General features: G+C 43.5%; 1 protein-coding gene across 6 annotated transcripts in view; it reads left to right on the top strand.

The window, feature by feature from the left end:
- Positions 1-18,781, top strand: part of PARG (poly(ADP-ribose) glycohydrolase) — a 113,309-nt gene that overhangs the window by 27,381 nt on the left and 67,147 nt on the right. For 3 of the 6 annotated variants that reach the window (XM_044296739.1, XM_044296740.1, XM_044296736.1), the window contains 4 exons: positions 6,472-6,580; positions 10,772-10,894; positions 10,968-11,051; positions 12,517-12,591. In XM_044296739.1, coding sequence (XP_044152674.1) covers positions 6,472-6,580; positions 10,772-10,894; positions 10,968-11,051; positions 12,517-12,591 — 391 coding nt within the window. Of the gene's footprint in view, positions 1-3,068; positions 3,185-6,471; positions 6,581-10,771; positions 10,895-10,967; positions 11,052-12,516; positions 12,592-18,781 lie in introns of all 6 variants that reach the window. The other 3 variants (XM_044296742.1, XM_044296741.1, XM_044296738.1) reach the window with 2 other exon arrangements.

The following is an 18,781-nucleotide window of genomic DNA, read 5'->3' as shown; positions in this document are numbered from 1 at the left end:
CACTACTCAATCTTCTGCAGTCTCTGAGTGGAGCAGCAACATGCAGGGTAGTGATCACTGAGGCCTCTAGTGGTCAGACATGGCGGGTATAATACAGCAGGCTCCTGGGCGCAATGATCGGGATTGGCAATGACACCTGAGATGCCGCGCAACATCTATGAGATTAGGCAGAGGGAAGTGGCTCCCTCTGCCTTCCGATCAAACCCCCTGTAGTGAAATCGCAGGGCTCTGATCGGTTAACATGACAGCCTGGGGACTGCTGAAGGTTCCCAGGCATGTCCTGGTAAGCTGCCTGTAAAGCTGTGCACGAGGCACAGCTTCACATGCATGCAATGAAAATCTCATAGACAACAATAGTTTTCTATTATTGTCTACAGGACAAGTAATTAGAAGATCGCAGGTTGTAGCCCCCGAAGGGGGATAAAAGTAAGATAATAAAATAAAAAATATTATATTCAAAGTTCAAATCGCACCCCTTTCCCAATTTTGCATATAAAAATAAATGACCTGTAAATGTTTGAACTATTAAAATCTAAAACTATTTTTCCTGCACAGTGACGCTATAGTGGGGGGAAAAAAATACAAATGATTCGCCATTTTAAGTGCAAGCAAAAGTGATACTTGCCATTTTTAGTGTGTACTTGCCCCAAAAATGTCGTACTTGCCCCACAAATAATACCAATAAAAACTACAGTACGGCCAACAGAAAACATACCCTTATACAGCTCTGTAGAAAGAAATATATACAAAAAAAAATTATGGCTGTCAGAATATGGTGATGCAAAGAAAACTTAGATTTTTAAGTAAGCTATACAAATTTGGTTTGGCCATAATCGTATAGACCCACAGAATAAGAACATCATGTTGTTTTTAGCACATAGTGAATGTCATAATACCAATACCCCAAAAACCTTAGTGGAATTGCGTTTTTTATTTCAATTTTACCCCACAAAGAAATGTCCATTACTAGACATGGTAAATTAAATGGTGCCATTAAAAAACACAACTTGTCAGCAAAAAATTTAAAAAGTTATGGCTATTGGAATATGGAGAGGAAAAAACGAACAGTCGCCATTCCCCTTCATGGCTTGATTGATAGGGCCAGGCATCCTCACTGTTCTGATTCCTGACCCTGATATCTTACACATATGCCAGTGAAACTTCAATCATGCGCAGTTGATCTCAGAGGGTTCTTCCGGGTCTGAGATCTGCACTGCGCTAATGCTGGTTACATCTGTCAACTCCCAGAAGAAAAGATGCATGGCTTCTAAATCAGCGAAGTATGTTTACCCAAATCTCCATCCCACTAAGCTCTAGTATCTTCCCAGGTTTGTCCTGTACTGGTGCCAGCTTCTGCTAGGTAAGGCGGGTTTAGACACTCCGATGTACAGCCGATTGTTGGGAAGGAGGTGATCTCCTTCACAGTATGAGGACAAGGGATCGCTATTGCAATTGCTCGTCACCATACGAAATCATTGTTTCTGGGCAGCAGATCACTGTTTTGACATCACGATCTGCTGCCCAGAAATCGTAATTGGTGTGGCTGCACGAACGACGAAAGGACTGGGCAAGTTAAAATCCAAGAGCCAAAGTTTTTTTCCTCTCGATATCTGCAGTGGAGAGAGTCGGGAGGCCTCTTTACACATTAGATTATGGTGCACAACATCTTGCCTGAGAGCCACATTGTCAGTCTGCATGCTGGCTCCACTTTCCGAATTACCGCCTATTGGAGTGCTTTTCTCCCCATGTCTCCCTCCTTTGTAGTTTATCCGAGATGCTTTCATGGTCACCTCTCCATTTCATCTACTCCTTTCTGTAGTGCCGTACAGGGATCACGAGACCCCCATTTTGCCAATATATGTGTATGTCCAAGGTGGCCACACTGTGTGCCATCAGTACTTACCAGTCAACACTCTCTCACGCTACATGCCACTTTATTTCTCTCGGAACACAAAAAATAAATGTAAGCAGCCACCAGACACTCACAGGCATGCCTATGAGCAGGTGGTCGGGGGCTGCACAGAATGGCATCGCAGGCTGCAAGTTGTGCACCCCTGTGTAGATGTTAGGCTGTTATCTCCAGGATTGGTACAATTGCAAGGTCACTTGAAGTTGCAGTAAGCCAGTATTCATCTATTTTATTTTACCATCCATAGCTTGAGCGTTACCAAATGTCACCGTATGGCACAGGCCTAAATTAAGACATATGCCAGATAAACTTTCCAAAGGGTTAAACTGATGCAGCCTAAATTTACCCATTAGACCCTGAACTAGAGTTGGAAAGGCTGTATCACTACAAACTTCAGAATTGATTGAGATTATGTACATGTTCTGGCTGCCCAAGAACCTGTGCACCCACAGTGGCCAATGGATGGGCCACACAATTTTAAGGTGAGACATCACCCTCACCTGCAAAATTGTGCGGCCACTGGCTGCCACTTGTGGGTAGGGTTTTGGCCGGTTGCTGCAGCAAGAACATGTAAACTTATGTGCAGAAAATTGGCAATCCTACATCAGTTGGCCTTCTCAAATAATTTAGTCAAGAAAGGCCTGGGTTGTTCAGACTCCTTAAAGGGCTAGTGCAGACACACCCATCCACCCAATCAGTGGTGAATGGCCGCTACTTAATGCTGGGAAGGACTTCAGTGACTAGATTGCAGAGGTGGTATCCTGTGTAATGGAAACCCATGCGTGATGCATTGGCCAGTTGCTTTAGCCATTGTTCAGCCCAGATTTCAGCTGCGTTTCTCCATGCCTAATGTGAGATCAGACTGGAGAGTGTGTCCAGACAACCCCTGTAAATTTTTGAGGAGCATGATAGTGAAACACTTGGCACCCTCTAGTGGAACCATTTTATATATTTATGTATTTTTTCCCTCCAGATATCAATGTGTCAAGCACATGTAGCACAGGGTAGATTCAGTTCAGTATAATTTTTTAAATCTAATGTTTGATGCTGTGCCTAACAAACTTTAGTAAAAGTTTAGCTAGCTTGTATCTACAATTTCTGGAGGTTTTTCCTTGTAATTGTTCACTCCAGTGACTTGTATGTATTGTGTCCTGGCCAGATGATGAGGTACATTGCACCCTGTGGATTAGCATTCTTTGCTGCCCTTGAAGTTAAACGTGGGATTTGGAAGAGACATTTTGAATTTCACACAGTCGAGTGCTCCTTCAAAGATGTGTAAGTTCCCGCTGGAAGGGTTAATTTATCTGTCCCCTGTGAATGCTGAACAGTCAGTCGAAAGTCTTTATGTAGTTCTAGTTATAAGGCCCTTTTATTTATTACAGGTCTGCATCTTCAGGTTGCTTTTGGTGAATGCCCAGGTTTATATTTCTAATGCCTCATTCACATCTCCGTGTTCGGTCAGTGATTTCCATCAGTGATTTTCAGCCAAAACCAGTTACGACTCTAAACACAGAACAGGAGCAGATCTTTCCCTTATACAGTCCTGATCAAAAGTTTAAGACCACTTGAAAAATTGCAAAAAATCATATTTAGCATGGCTGGCTCTTAACAAGGTTCCAAGTAGAGCTTCAACATGCAATAAGAAGAAATGGGAGTTGAGACAAAACATTTTTTGAGCATTCAATTTAATGAAAACGAATAAACCGAAAGAGGCTGTTTTTCAGCTGATCAAAAGTTTAGGACCACACCTCCAAAAAAAACTAACCCCCCCCCCCCCCCCAAAAAAAGCAGAAATCCAACTTCCAAACATGAACTCGGTAATCAGTAGCTCCGCCATTATTGTTTATCATTTTAAAAATTTCATTTTGGCATGCTTGATGCAAGCGTGAGGTGAGTGGGAACATTTCTCCAAGTGGTGAAGACAGCCGCACGAAGGCCATCTACTGTCTGGAACTGTTGTCCATTTTTGTAAACTTCCCTTGCCATCCATCCCCAAAGGTTCTCAATTGGATTTAGATCAAGGGAACACGCAGGATGGGCCAAAAGAGTGAAGTTATTCTCCTGGAAGAAGTCCCTTGTCCTGCGGGCATTGTGTACTGTAGCGTTGTCCTGTTGAAAAGCCAAGTCGTTACCACACAGACGAGGGCCCTCAGTCATGAGGAATGCTCTCTGCAACATCTGGACATAGCCAGCGGCCGTTTGACACCCCTGCACTTCCTGAAGCTCCATTGTTCCACTGAAGAAAAAAGCACCCCAGACCATTATGGCGCCCCCTCCACTGTGGCGCGTAGAAAACATCTCAGGTGGGATCTCCTTGTCATGCCAGTAACATTGGAAACAATCAGGACCATCAAGGTTACATTTTTTTCTCATCGGAGAATAAAACTTTCTTCCACCTTTTGAATGTCCCATGTTTGGTGCTCTCTTGCAAAGTCCAAACGAGCAGTTCTGTGGCGTTCAAGGAGACGAGGTCTTGGAAGACATTTTTTTTGTTTTTGAAGCCCTTCAGTCTCGGATGCCGTCTGATGGTTATTGGGGCTGCAGTCGGCACCAGTAAGGGCCTTAATTTGGGTCGAGGATCGTCCAGTGTCTTGACGGACAGCCAATTGGATCCTCCGGCTCAGTGCTGATGACATTTTTTGGGTCTTCCACTTGACTTTTTTGTTCCATAACCCTCAGGATCATTTAAGAAATTCCAAATGACTGTCTTACTGCGTCCCACCTCAGCAGCGATGGTGCGCTGTGAGAGACCCTGCTTATGCAGTTCAACAACCCGACCACGTTCAAAAAGGGAGAGTTTCTTTGCCTTTGCCATCACAACGTTTGACTACCTGACAGAAAATGACAATGATTCCACATCTTTGCACAGATTTGGCCTTTTAAAGGCATGTGGTCGTGAAATTTGGATCAGCTGAAAAACAGCCTGTTTCAGTTTAATCGTTATTTTCAATTAATTGAATGCTCAAAAAATGTTGTCTCACTCTCATTTCTTCTTGTTGCATGTTGAAGCTCTACTTGGAACCTTGTTAAAATCCAACAATGTAAAATATGATTTATACATTTTTTGCCATTTTTTCAAGTGGTCTGAAACTTTTGATCAGGACTGTACCTTATGTCTGTAGAGGCTCCAGTCCTAGTTTTGGCTCACAATCACTGACCAAAACACTGACTGTGAATGAGGCACACATGTAGTAATATTCCTGACCTCACATTGGCCTAATGGATGGCAGAATATCAAGTGTTCTGGAGTACTGGGCATCAATAAAAGAAAGTATAGTCAATTTAGTTTTACACTTCAGTCCTACAAGAGATCGCAACTGGTGAAAACTGTCTAAGGCTAGTTTCACATTAGCACGGATCAGGCAGGCTGTTCCCCTGCCGGACCATGCTGAAGCTAGCCCACGTGTGCGGCCGGAAGTCCGCTCTGGCCCCATTTACTATGGGTCCGGTTGCAGCACGGCAAAAATGCTGCATGCTGCGGGTTTGTCCGGCCGCCTCTCGGCAGGTTTGCGGGGGGATCGTGCATGTTGGTTTCAACGTGCCCGACCCTTTGATTCTGGGGGAGATGAGCTGCTACTAGAGGAGTTGAACTTTCCATACAGCTGGACTCCGCCATATGCATGCTCGGCTCGGAACAATTTGCAGCAGCTACCTCCCACAAGAGCAGGAGGATCAGGCATTCTGAAATCCAAGATGCTGTATTCTTCTTTCCCTTGACATCTGCTATCCTAGAAGAGTCTTGAGACCCCTGAATGCATTATCTAGTTGGCCACTCCATTGGATGACTTTTATAGAGTATGTATGAACACCGTTAGGCAAGGAGGCAGTTTATTATAATTGCCTTTAGTGCAATTGTCTGCAGTGGAGACCAGGCAAGTTCTACTCTGTCCCCTGACAATAATATGAAGACCGTATTCTCCAGATTTCTGTCAGGAGCTTTAGTGTTTGTCCTAAAACACAGATAATGGTTTTCTTTCTAGGTCTACCATCCCTAGGCCCCCCATTCATGTGATAGAAGCCAAGAGAGTCCTTTTGACTGCTTTCTTACCTTTGGGTGTAGTGCAGCAGACTACGCTATTCCATACAATGGCATCCAGATCTTTTTATCTACAATTGGATGCCGTTGTGTGCCTATACGGTGGCTTCCATCAGAGGTGTATGGCAGGGAATCTTCCGACAGATGCTACAAAAATGCAGTGTCAATTATTTATTCCTGGCAAGCAGTTTGCCTTTTAGACAGCTCGATCTGCTGCACAGGAACGATCATTTTTGGTACCGGCAGAACTACAGTCACCTGTTGAGCGAGCGTTTGATCGCTGGCACCTTTTACACAGGCCAATTATCGAGAACGAGCGTTTATACAAAAGGACATTTACTCAAGTCCTCCAAAAATATGAGTCGGTGTCCAGAAGTTGCCGAAATCCATTGAGCCTAAAGTTTGGCTATAAACTTCTGTAATCGGTGTGAGTGAGTGTGAATGGACTGCAATCCTTTCATTTTCTGTACGTGCTCCTATGGCACTCTGCCTACTGTTGAATAACTCTCATCTGTTGCATATACAGCAAGGTGACATGGCTGGGGACGCCACTGGCAGAAATGAACCGAATGCCTGTTTGTCACATACAAGAGCAGGCACTGAGACCTTCTCCAAGCCACACGGTTACTGTGAAGGTAAGATCGAAGGGGAAATGATACTCACATCTGTGAGGTTACTGTTATTTTTACGTCACAGTATTATGCTCATCTAAAGCCAAAGTCAGGATGGATTGGGCCTAACTGGACCCAACTGAGGTCACAAATTTCATTAGAGTTGAGTGAACCTGCCTTTCGGGAGGTTCGGGGTTTAAGTGAATTATGTCATGGATTCTGTTCTCGCAGAATCCAAAAGGTAATTCCATGCCGGCATGGCATCATAATACAAGTCTATGACCAGCAGAACGGAACCCTCAGAGCTGGCCATACACTTGTATTATGCGGCATGCCGGCATTGAATTATGTGATGGATTCCGTGAGAAAGGAAACAATTACGTAATTCACTTAACCCTTTCAGTGCCGAGCCACTTCATCTTAAATCCCAGGCCGATTTTTGCAAATCTGACATGTCCTTTTTTGAATTTACTTATCCAAGCCGTTCTGAGATTGTTTTCTCGTGACGCATTTTACTTCACGACAGTGGTAAATTTGAGTCTATATCTTTCACCTTTTATACAGGTCCTTCTAAAAAAATTAGCATATTGTGATAAAGTTCATTATTTTCTGTAATGTACTGATAAACATTAGACTTTCATATATTTTAGATTCATTACACACCAACTGAAGTAGTTCAAGCCTTTTATTGTTTTAATATTGACGATTTTGGCATACAGCTCATGAAAACCCAAAATTCCTATCTCAAAAAATTAGCATATCATGAAAAGGTTCTCTAAACGAGCTATTAACCTAATCATCTGAATCAACTAATTAACTCTAAACACCTGCAAAAGATTCCTGAGGCTTTTAAAAACTCCCAGCCTGGTTCATTACTCAAAACCGCAATCATGGGTAAGACTGCCGACCTGACTGCTGTCCAGAAGGCCATCATTCACACCCTCAAGCAAGAGGGTAAGACACAGAAATTTCTGAACGAATAGGCTGTTCCCAGAGTGCTGTATCAAGGCACCTCAGTGGGAAGTATGTGGGAAGGAAAAAGTGTGGCAGAAAACGCTGCACAACGAGAAGAGGTGACCGGACCCTGAGGAAGATTGTGGAGAAGGACCGATTCCAGACCTTGGGGGACCTGCTGAAGCAGTGGACTGAGTCTGGAGTAGAAACATCCAGAGCCACCGTGTACAGGCGTGTGCAGGAAATGGGCTACAGGTGCCGCATTCCCCAGGTCAAGTCACTTTTGAACCAGAAACAGCGGCAGAAGCGCCTGACCTGGGCTACAGAGAAGCAGCACTGGACTGTTGCATGTCATTCGGAAATCAAGGTGCCAGAGTCTGGAGGAAGACTGGGGAGAGGGAAATGCCAAAATGCCTGAAGTCCAGTGTCAAGTACCCACAGTCAGTGATGGTCTGGGGTGCCATGTCAGCTGCTGGTGTTGGTCCACTGTGTTTTATCAAGGGCAGGGTCAATGCAGCTAGCTATCAGGAGATTTTGGAGCACTTCATGCTTCCATCTGCTGAAAGCTTTATGGAGATGAAGATTTCATTTTTCAGCACGACCTGGCACCTGCTCACAGTGCCAAAACCACTGGTAAATGGTTTACTGACCATGGTATTACTGTGCTCAATTGGCCTGCCAACTCTCCTGACCTGAACCCTATAGAGAATCTGTGGGATATTGGGAAGAGAAAGTTGAGAGACGCAAGACCCAACACTCTGGATGAGCTTAAGGCCGCTATCGAAGCATCCTGGGCCTCCATAACACCTCAGCAGTGACACAGGCTGATTGCCTCCATGCCACGCCGCATTGAAGCAGTCATTTCTGCAAAAGGATTCCCGACCAAGTATTGAGTGCAGAACTGAACATAATTATTTGAAGGTTGACTTTTTTTGTATTAAAAACACTTTTCTTTTATTGGTCGGATGAAATATGCTAATTCTTTGAGATAGGAAATTTGGGTTTTCATGAGCTGTATGCCAAAATCATCAATATTAAAACAATAAAAGGCTTGAACTACTTCAGTTGGTGTGTAATGAATCTAAAATATATGAAAGTCTAATGTTTATCAGTACATTACAGAAAATAATGAACTTTATCACAATATGATAATTTTTTTAGAAGGACCTGTATATAAAATAATCCAAAATTTACCAAAGATTAGAAAAAAAATCACAATTTTCTAAATTTGAATTTCTCTACTTTTAAGACAGATGGTAATACCTCATACAATAGTTATCAATCAACATTCCCTATATGTCTGCTTTATGTTGGCATCATTTTGTAAATGTCTTTACATTTTTTGGGGACATTAGAAGGCTTCGAAATTTTTCAGATTTTCAACAACATTTCCAAAACCATTTTTTAAGCACCAATTCAGTTATAAAGTGATTTTAAAGGGCTTACGTAATGGAAACCACCTATAAATGACCCCATTTTAGAAACTACACCCATCAAATTATTCAAAACTGATGTTACAAACTTTAACCCTTGAGGTGTTCCAAAAGAATTAAAGGAAAATGGAGGTGAAATTTCAAAATTTTACTTTTTTTGGTAGATTTTATTTTATTTTATTTTTTTGTTCATTTTTATTTTTTTTCTTGCAACACAGTAAGGGTTAGCAGCAAAATAAACCTCAAGGTATATTACTCTGATTCTGCAGTTTAGAGAAATACCCCATATGTGGTTAACTGCTCTATGGGCAGTGGTCAGAAGGAAAAGGAGCACCATATGGATTTTGGAGGCAGATTTTGCTAGAATGCTTTTTAGGGACAATTTTTGTATTTTAAGAGACGCTGACGTACCCCTCAGTGAAAACCCTCAAAAAGTGACCCCATTTTGGAAACTACACCCCTTAAAGAATATATTAAGGGGGGGGGGTACTAGGCACTTTGACCCCCTAACTGTTTTACGGAATTTGGAAACACTTGGCTGTGAAAATGAAAAGTTTTATTTCTTCTAATAAAATGTTGCTTTAGCCTCAAATTTTTCATTTTCACAAGGGGTAACAGGAGAAAAAGCACCCCATAATTTATTACCCATTTTCTCCTGAATACGGCAACACCCCTTATGTGGTGGTAAACTGATGTGGGGGCGCATGGCAGGATTCAGAACGGAAGGAGCGCCACATGGCTTTTGCAGCGCAGATTTTGATGGATTGGAGTAATTGTCTTATGTAGGGGCTCATTTTTTGAGGGATGAGGTGACTTTTTCACTGGTACCATTTTGGGGTACATTTTTTATTTTTATATATACAGCATTCTCCTGATGGAGTGGATCATGTGATATTTTTATAGAGGCGGTCGATACGGACACTGCGATACCTAATATGTGTACTTTTTTTTTTTTTTTACTTAATTTATTATTTGTAAAAAAATAATAATTTTTTACTTACTTTATTTTTGTTCCACTCTGGGACTTCATTCAACTTTTGGGGGTCTGATCCCCTTTACAGTGCATTAAAATACGTCTGTATTGTAATGCATTGGCTGTAAGTGTATTACACAGTGTAATACACTTACAGCCTTCCTGCCATTGCAATCCAGGGGACTGATCTCACAGGCTCACAGGGATGGCAGCCATGATGACTAAGGAAGGCATTGGGCTGCCGTCCCAGCCATTGGGTCCCCTTCACAGCAGCGCAGGGACCCGATGGACACTCGGGAACAGTGAGGATACTGCACATGCCACGGTCACGCTGACCGTGGCAGTGCGAGGGTTAATGTGCCTGCATTGTTTTTTTTCAACGATGCTGGCGCATACAGCACACTTCCCAGCGCAGCACATATACGGTGCTGGTATTCTACGGGTTAAACCCCAAACTCGAACCTGCCAAAAGGCAGGTTCGCTCAACTCTGATTAAAATCAATAGGAATATTAAACTGGTTGTCCCATCAGCAGTCTCTATGCCCTACTACGGTATATGAATGATCATTGGGAGGGTTGCCTGATTAGACTTGCTTCTATGGGCCAAGGTGGAGAACTGCTGACATGCAATAGGGCGCCCCGTGTATTGCACAGATGGCCATTCATCCAAATGGTGGCTATGTTACATGTCTGCTGCAATGGTCACTGGATATCAACAGAACGCCTGTAATTTTTCCTGACAAAACGCCATTTTTGTCTATGATGAGGCAATCCCTTTAACGGAAAGATTTCTCCAATTTTTTTTCTGCTAAATTGACAACACAACAATATAGAGGAAATTGCTTTTTTTCACAGTTTGACAAATTAGAAGAGAATGTGGTGCCCTTACCGCATCCGACTTCTTTCGTTGACAAATGGGACAACATACACGTTAAAATGCCCTGCTCACTAATGAACCTTTATCCGGTAGATGACCAGGTAAGAAATCTATGACAAAATAAACTGCAGTGATTGAAGTTGTTCCCACATTTATGGTCTGACTTGCTTACAGAATGGAGGAAAGGTGTCTGGGAGTCGATGGAACCTCATAAAGACCTCTCTCAGTAGGAATTTAAGAAACTCAAGTGAATTGAAGGTAGGTACTGGAGTGTACGCAGTAAGCTTTCTGCAGCCGACTGACTACAGATGGGATAACTTCAAACAATTTGTGTGGAATAAGCGATGAATCGCTATAGAACCATGCTGTTTACATTAGGTTAGGGCTGCAGTAAACGATTATTTTAGAAATCAAATATTCTATTGATTTATTTTTTACACTTAAGTAATCTAATAAGAAAAAAATTATTTATAGACTGTTTTCCTTTATATAAACTTATCAGACCCCCTGCCATCAGTCCCCAACATCTTCTTTCCCAAGTGCATCAGTTCCCCCCAGTGCCATCAGCTCCGTTATCCCCTAGTGCCATCAGCTCCGTTATCCCCCAGTGCCATCAGCTCCGTTATCCCCCAGTGCCATCAGCTCCGTTATCCCCCAGTGCCATCAGCTCCGTTATCCCCCAGTGCCATCAGCTCCGTTATCCCCCAGTGCCATCAGCTCCGTTATCCCCCAGTGCCATCAGCTCCGGTATCCCCCAGTGCCATCAGCTCCGTTATCCCCCAGTGCCATCAGCTCCGTTATCCCCCAGTGCCATCAGCTCCGTTATCCCCCAGTGCCTCAGCTCCGTTATCCCCCAGTGCCATCAGCTCCGTTATCCCCCAGTGCCATCAGCTCCGTTATCCCCCAGTGCCATCAGCTCCGTTATCCCCCAGTGCCATCAGCTCCGTTATCCCCCAGTGCCATCAGCTCCGTTATCCCCCAGTGCCATCAGCTCCGGTATCCCCCAGTGCCATCAGCTCCGTTATCCCCCAGTGCCATCAGCTCCGTTATCCCCCAGTGCCATCAGCTCCGTTATCCCCCAGTGCCATCAGCTCCGTTATCCCCCAGTGCCATCAGCTCCGTTATCCCCCAGTGCCATCTGCTCCGTTATCCCCCAGTGCCATCTGCTCCGTTATCCCCCAGTGCCATCTCCCCAGCGACAGTACTTACCTTTCCTGTAAGGGCGCCGCCCCACAGAGCCTCCATCATCTTTTCTGCGGCTGCACTGTCGTCCTGACGTCACACAGCATCGGGTCATAATGCGCACTTACGTGCACTATGACTTGACTGTGTTAGGAAGAAAGTGTAGCACGATGCGGGTGACCACGGAGCGGTAAGTAATAGCAAGTGAGTATTCATTTCAGCCCTACATTAGGTACTGTTTACCCCAATTTTATTAAATGTATTAATGTTTGTTTTTTAATGTTCACTGCTGTCAGTTCTTTTGGACATCCCCTTTATATTAGCTTTTTTTGTTTTATTATCGGCAAGCAACAGAAACTAAGAAGTAATGAAGTTGACAGAATAGTGTACGAAATGATATTGCATTACAGTTTTGCTTTTTTCTTGCGCCTCTTTTTACTGGCCTGCAGATGGCGATATACTCCCACATACATGGGAATCACATACTCATTATTTGACATTCACTGCGTGTTCTAAGCATATGAACATTTTGTCCTTCCAGGAGGCAATTCTGTCATACAATACATTGTACTCCAAGAAATGGGACTTTACAGCATTAAATGACTTTTGCGTGAAGGTAATAATTTTATTTTCTAACTTCCAGATTTATGAAGTATTGTGCATATATTGGGGAGTAACAATGAAACACTTACATTGTAATGCCAGTCACCATTTGCCTGATATAAGTACTATAGCAGGACTCTGTAAATGTAATAAACCTCATCTTTTCGCATAAACATAGAATTATCCATTAAGGTGTCCTTATACCTTCATTAGCAGTCAGCTGAACAGTCCTTCAGCTACGTCTTTCCATATACATGTGCATGTGTAGTATATGGGGAGAGCGAAGTAAGGATGTCGCCCCCCCCCCATGCAGAAAAACCTTAAAGGGATTCTGTCACCTCCCCTAAGCCAAAAAACGATTTGAAAGCAGCCATGAAGCACAGCTTACCTGGATTAGGCTGTGCTCTTTTATCTTGAAATCCGTCCAGCAGTTAGTGCAAAAAACGACTTTGATTGATATGTAAATGTGTCCTGAAGGTGCCCAGAGAGGCGTTTTGTTGTTCTTAGAGAGCCCAGTACCGCCCCTCTTACAGTGCCCAGCCCGCCTTCCTTGCACTGTCTAACCGCCCCCAGCCTGCCACAGCCTCTCCTCCCCCCTCCCTCACGCCAAACGAACTCTCGCACAGGCGCAGTACCCACTGAGGGCTGCGCCTGTGCGATCAGCAGGAGACTGAGGGCAGCAGCTTCATCCTCGTCACTGGGCATGCGCCGAGCCCAGTGACGTCCGATGCTCGCTCTTCCCTCAGTCAGCAGGGAAGAGCGAGCATCGGACGTCACTGGGCTCAGCGCATGCCCAGTGACTAAGATGAAGCTGCTGCCCTCAGTCTCCTGCTGATCGCACAGGCGCAGCCCTCAGTGGTTACTGCGCCTGTGCGAAAGTTCGTTCGGCGTGAGGGAGGGGGAGGAGAGGGAGGAGAGGCTGTGGCAGGCTGGGGGCGGCGGTTAGACAGTGCAAGGAAGGCGGGCTGGGCACTGTAAGAGGGGCGGTACTGGGCTCTCTAAGAGGAACAAAACGCCCCTCTGGGCACCTTCAGGACTCATTTACATATCAATAAAAGTCGTTTTTTGCAGTAACTGCTGGACGGATTACAAGATAAAAGAGCACAGCCTAATCCAGGTAAGCTGTGCTTCATGGCTGCTTTAAAATCGTTTTTTGGCTTAGGGGTGGTGACAGAATCCCTTTAACGTAATGCAGAACCAGCAAAGTGCGCGAGATCAGACCTCATGTACACTTTGCTTGTTTTATTGGGTGCAGACTTTGAAATCTGCAGCATGTCAACTGTTTTTCTTGTACAGTTTTTACCCTTTTCAATGGAAGAGTGTGATCTGCATCAAATCCACACCAAAAGCACAATAGTGTGGTTTAGGTGGTGGTGGTGGTGTTTTTCTTTTTTTTTCTTTTATATGTGGTTTTGGTGCGGATTTCTGCACACATCTGTACCGCGTCCAGGCACCCTATATCATTGACAACTTATCTCTTGCCCAATCTGTGAAGCCCCGATGCACATAAGATAGTCGACTGGTCCCACAAAAATTGGCGGGTATTCGTATGCCTCCCCATTGATCTTTGTGCACTCGGGTTCCTTGGGGAAAAGAAAGAGGTCCATTTATGAATACTTGTAAACTACTTGCTGTCCTTTTGAGTGCAAAAGTTGTGGAATATCCTCAGTTAATGTTTGGTAGAAGGCTGGTTACAAGGATACGTATTGTATAAGAGAAAATACAGGTATACTGCATACTAGGAAGCAACAACATCCGAATTGCAAATCTCCAAACATTGTGAATAATATAGGGTAAGAATCCTTGAATGAGGCCTCATACACACGACTGTATGTATTTTGCAGAATGCACACCACGGAGCCATTGAAGCCAGTGGGTCAGCAAAAAATGCGGCACACAGACCGCATCCATAATTTGTGGATCTGTGATTTGTTGAACCCAAAACGGACACTGTTGTGTGCATGTATGGACTTCCACACAGGCTAAAATAACGAGATGATTGTGTCCATACTTAATGTGCTTTAACTGGCAGTGCAATATATTATATACATTTTTGGGTGCAATTAGACAGTTGAGCAGGCTTCATACCCAGCAAAAATAGCAGAGCCATTGCTCTGGTGCTACCCTCGTGTTAGGAGGTTGAATAGGACTACCCTATACTGGATCCTTCATAGCAGCTACAGGCGCCACCTTTATGCTATATACCCAGCTTGGTCACAGGGCTGCCCTTACTCTCACACTTTATACAGACGAGGGCACGAGAGTCCCCTCTCCTTACTGTCTCTAGAGACTGCCATGACGTCCTGTGCCTGTAACAAGCTCTGAGAGGACTTGTCTGCCCTCCTTTATACAGTACAAGGACCCCCACTCTTCCCCTTCAGCAGGGCATCATTTACTGTAGGTGCCGTCTAAAATAAAGGTGCTCTGCGGTATAAGAAGCCTGGTTTAAAGCGCATATTAAACACAGGCCACAGCCTCGGTGCATTACTATAATGGGGGTTTGTGGGAAGTGACGTACTGGCGATGCCTAGGATGAATATATAAGCAGATCCTTTTTTGGACTTAATAGTAATAATGATGAGGTCTTCCTTTTGAAGGGTATTTTGAGTGGTTACACTAAATCTCAGGGGTTATTCTGCATCTTGCTAATGCTTTTTGTCATTGTCAGAAGAATTTGTACCCTATACACAGTCATCCGTAATGCATCCCTGCAGATCAATGGGAAGCAATCACTTTGAAAGCTTTGGGGTCAATAATGATTGCATTTAGAGATTGCATATGTTGTGTTTGTGCATTCTGCTGCATACTTCAGAGTCTTTTATATGTAATTACCCGTGATTGCTGTATAGCGCTACAAATAGCCTGCAGCACCGCAGGTTTTAATTTTCAGTTGTGCAGTGGGTGCCACTGCCTTATTGATGCATGGCGCTATTAACTGAAGATAAGGTAGCTGAGATCATTCCCATATTATGCAAAGAAAAAAATCTTGTTTAATTCCTTGCATGCTGTCTAATGGACAGTCATTCATTTGTTCCCACCTATTCATGGGGTACATGCAGCGTGTGTAATTAATTTAATATATATATATATATATATATATATATATAGTGCACCCTAGATTGCCGTGTCAAGGGCAGATACATTGTTTCACTTTTTTACTAGAATCCTAACTCAAAGAACTCCCAAGAGATGTGATCAGCTCGCAGTGCTCGCCCTGTACGCTGTTTAACGGGGTATTCCAGTTGTTTGAAGTTATCCTCTATCTACAGGATAGGATATTAGATTGGTGGAGGTACGACCGCTTAGGCCCCCACCGATCACAAGAAAAGGGGCCCCATACCCCTTGCAGGTCCCCTGAAATGAATGGAGCAGTGCGTGCCTGCTCCATTCATTTCTATGGAAGTTCTGGACATCGGCAAGTACAGCGCCCCACTATCTCCGGAATTCCCATAGAAATGAATGGAGCAGCAGTGCACATGCCCAACCGGCCGCTCCGTTAATTTCAGGGAGGCTGACGGGGGGGGGGGGGGGGACGTGTTTTTTTTTGTGATATATGGGGGTCCCAGCGGTATCCCCACCAATCTATTAGTTATTTCCTATCCTGTTGGTAGGGGGTAGCTTCAAACAACTGAAATACCCCTCTAACGGCATGCTGTCTATCTGTAGAGGTGGTGCAGTGTAACTACAACCTCTTCTTCAGTTCACTTGAATGGGATGAGCGCCGCAACCTCTCCAAACAGATAACCGGCAGAGATGTTGGGAGTCGCACCCCCGCTGATCTGATATTGGTGAACTTCCCAGAGGATAGGTCATCAGTATACTGGCACTGCACAACCAGAAAAATTGGTGTAGAATTCCCAGTTTTGTCACATTTTTTTGTGAAGTGTACAATTCCATAGACGCATTTCTTGGTCCTGACACTACTGTGTAGGCAGAATCCCTTGACTGCCGGTCTGTGAGTGGTAGACATAGACCTGATTGATTTGAGAGTTAAGCACATGTCCTACTCAATTACATATAGTTGATAAATGGACCCTCACTGTATTAGAGGCCTCTGCTCATATGACAGATCGTCTACGCGGCAGATCCTATTAGCCAGGGATTGTAGCATGTTTTGTACTCGCCAATAATATGAATCCGCAGCTGACAGCACATCTCATAGTTCTCTATTCTAGGCTCAAAGACAAATCTGTCTTTTCTGATCCAGCCTGATCCGCAAAATGTGTAAAGCCAGAAGAAAGCCCCATGATTTGTCACCAAACCCCTGAAGACTCTACCATGAGTTAAGGAGGGTGGGATTCTGGGATATGGTTAATTCTTCTGAAACCACAAAGAAAAGATTTGTGGACTTTTCACTGTATTAATACTTGATCTTATTTTTTGTAACTTACATCTCTGTCTGGTGCTCTCCAGTACCTAAGATGACATTGTAAGATGACATGGCATGCCAAGTGACTGGAATGGGCCGCAGTACCAGACACAGCCACACAGACAAATGGAAACGGCAAAGGGACCCTTTGTTATGCTGTTTGGTGCAGGTCACGGAGAACCAAACATTCTTTGCATACCTTTAGGATAAGTCATCTCTCTTAAAATCCCGGAGAACCACTTTTTTCTTAAATGTAACAGGATAACCTACCAAATTTTTCTCTAGGACTGCACGGCCAACCACACCAGATGAACACAAAACCTGACCATTTTACAGTGTATGCCCACCTTTGCAGCCATTTTCATTGCTTCTATGTATCTAAAACAAAAAACAAATTAGGAAATGTTGTAAATAGTGTTGGTTTAAAGGGATTCTGTCATCAGATTTTACCCTTCTAACCTAAACATATGCTCATGTCCGGAGTAATAAGAAGAATCCTAAGCTGGCCTTATTAAACCTCACTGTGGCTCTATTTGCCCAAAAAACTGGTTTTTATAACCTGTCAATCAATCACTTACTTAACCACTTCAGCCCCGCTAGGTGAAACCCCCTTCATGACCAGAGCACTTTTTACACTTCGGCACTACACTACTTTCATCGTTTATCGCTCGGTCATGCAACTTACCACCCAAATGAATTTTACCTCCTTTTCTTCTCACTAATGGAGCTTTCATTTGGTGGTATTTCATTGCTGCTGACATTTTAACTTTTTTTGTTATTAATCAAAATGTAACGATTTTTTTGCAAAAAAAATGACATTTTTCACTTTCAGCTGTAAAATTTTGCAAAAAAAACGACATCCATATATAACTTTTTCGCCAAATTTATTGTTCTACATGTCTTTGATAAAAAAAAAATGTTTGGGCAAAAAAAAAATGGTTTGGGTAAAAGTTATAGCGTTTACACACTATGGTACAAAAATGTGAATTTCCGCTTTTTTAAACAGCTCTGATTTTCTGAGCACCTGTCATGATTCCTGAGGTTCTGCAATGCCCAAACAGTAGAAACACCCCACAAATGACCCCATTTCGGAAAGTAGACACCCTAAGGTATTCGCTGATGGGCATAGTGAGTTCATAGAACTTTTTATTTTTTGTCACAAGTTAGCGGAAAATGATGATGATTTTTTATTTTTATTTTTTTTCTTACAAAGTCTCATATTCCACTAACTTGCGACAAAAAATAAAAAATTCTAGGAACTCACCATGCCCCTCACGGAATACCTTGGGGTGTCTTCTTTCCAAAATGGGGTCACTTGTGGCGTAGTTATACTGCCCTGGCAATTTAGGGGCCCAAATGTGTGAGAAGTACTTTGCAATCAAAATGTGTAAAAAATGACCGGTGAAATCCGAAAGGTGCACTTTGGAATATGTGCCCCTTTGCCCACCTTGGCAGCAAAAAAGTGTCACACATCTGGTATCGCCGTACTCAGGAGAAGTTGGGGAATGTGTTTTGGGGTGTCATTTTACATATACCCATGCTGGATGAGAGAAATATCTTGGCAAAAGACAACTTTTCCCATTTTTTTTTAATACAAAGTTGGCATTTGACCAAGATATTTATCTCACCCAGCATGGGTATATGTAAAATGACACCCCAAAACACATTCCCCAACTTCTCCTGAGTACGGCGATACCAGATGTGTCACACTTTTTTGCAGCCTAGATGCGCAAAGGTGCCCAAATTCCTTTTAGGAGGGCATTTTTAGACATTTGGATCCCAGACTTCTTCTCACGCTTTAGGGCCCCTAAAAAGCCAGGGCAGTATAAATACC

The sequence above is a fragment of the Bufo gargarizans genome, chromosome 6 (assembly GCF_014858855.1).
Source record: "Bufo gargarizans isolate SCDJY-AF-19 chromosome 6, ASM1485885v1, whole genome shotgun sequence".
NCBI classification, from domain to species: Eukaryota; Metazoa; Chordata; class Amphibia; order Anura; family Bufonidae; genus Bufo; species Bufo gargarizans.
The sequence above is the reverse complement of the archived record's forward strand: the minus strand, read 5'-3'. Positions and strand labels throughout refer to the sequence as shown.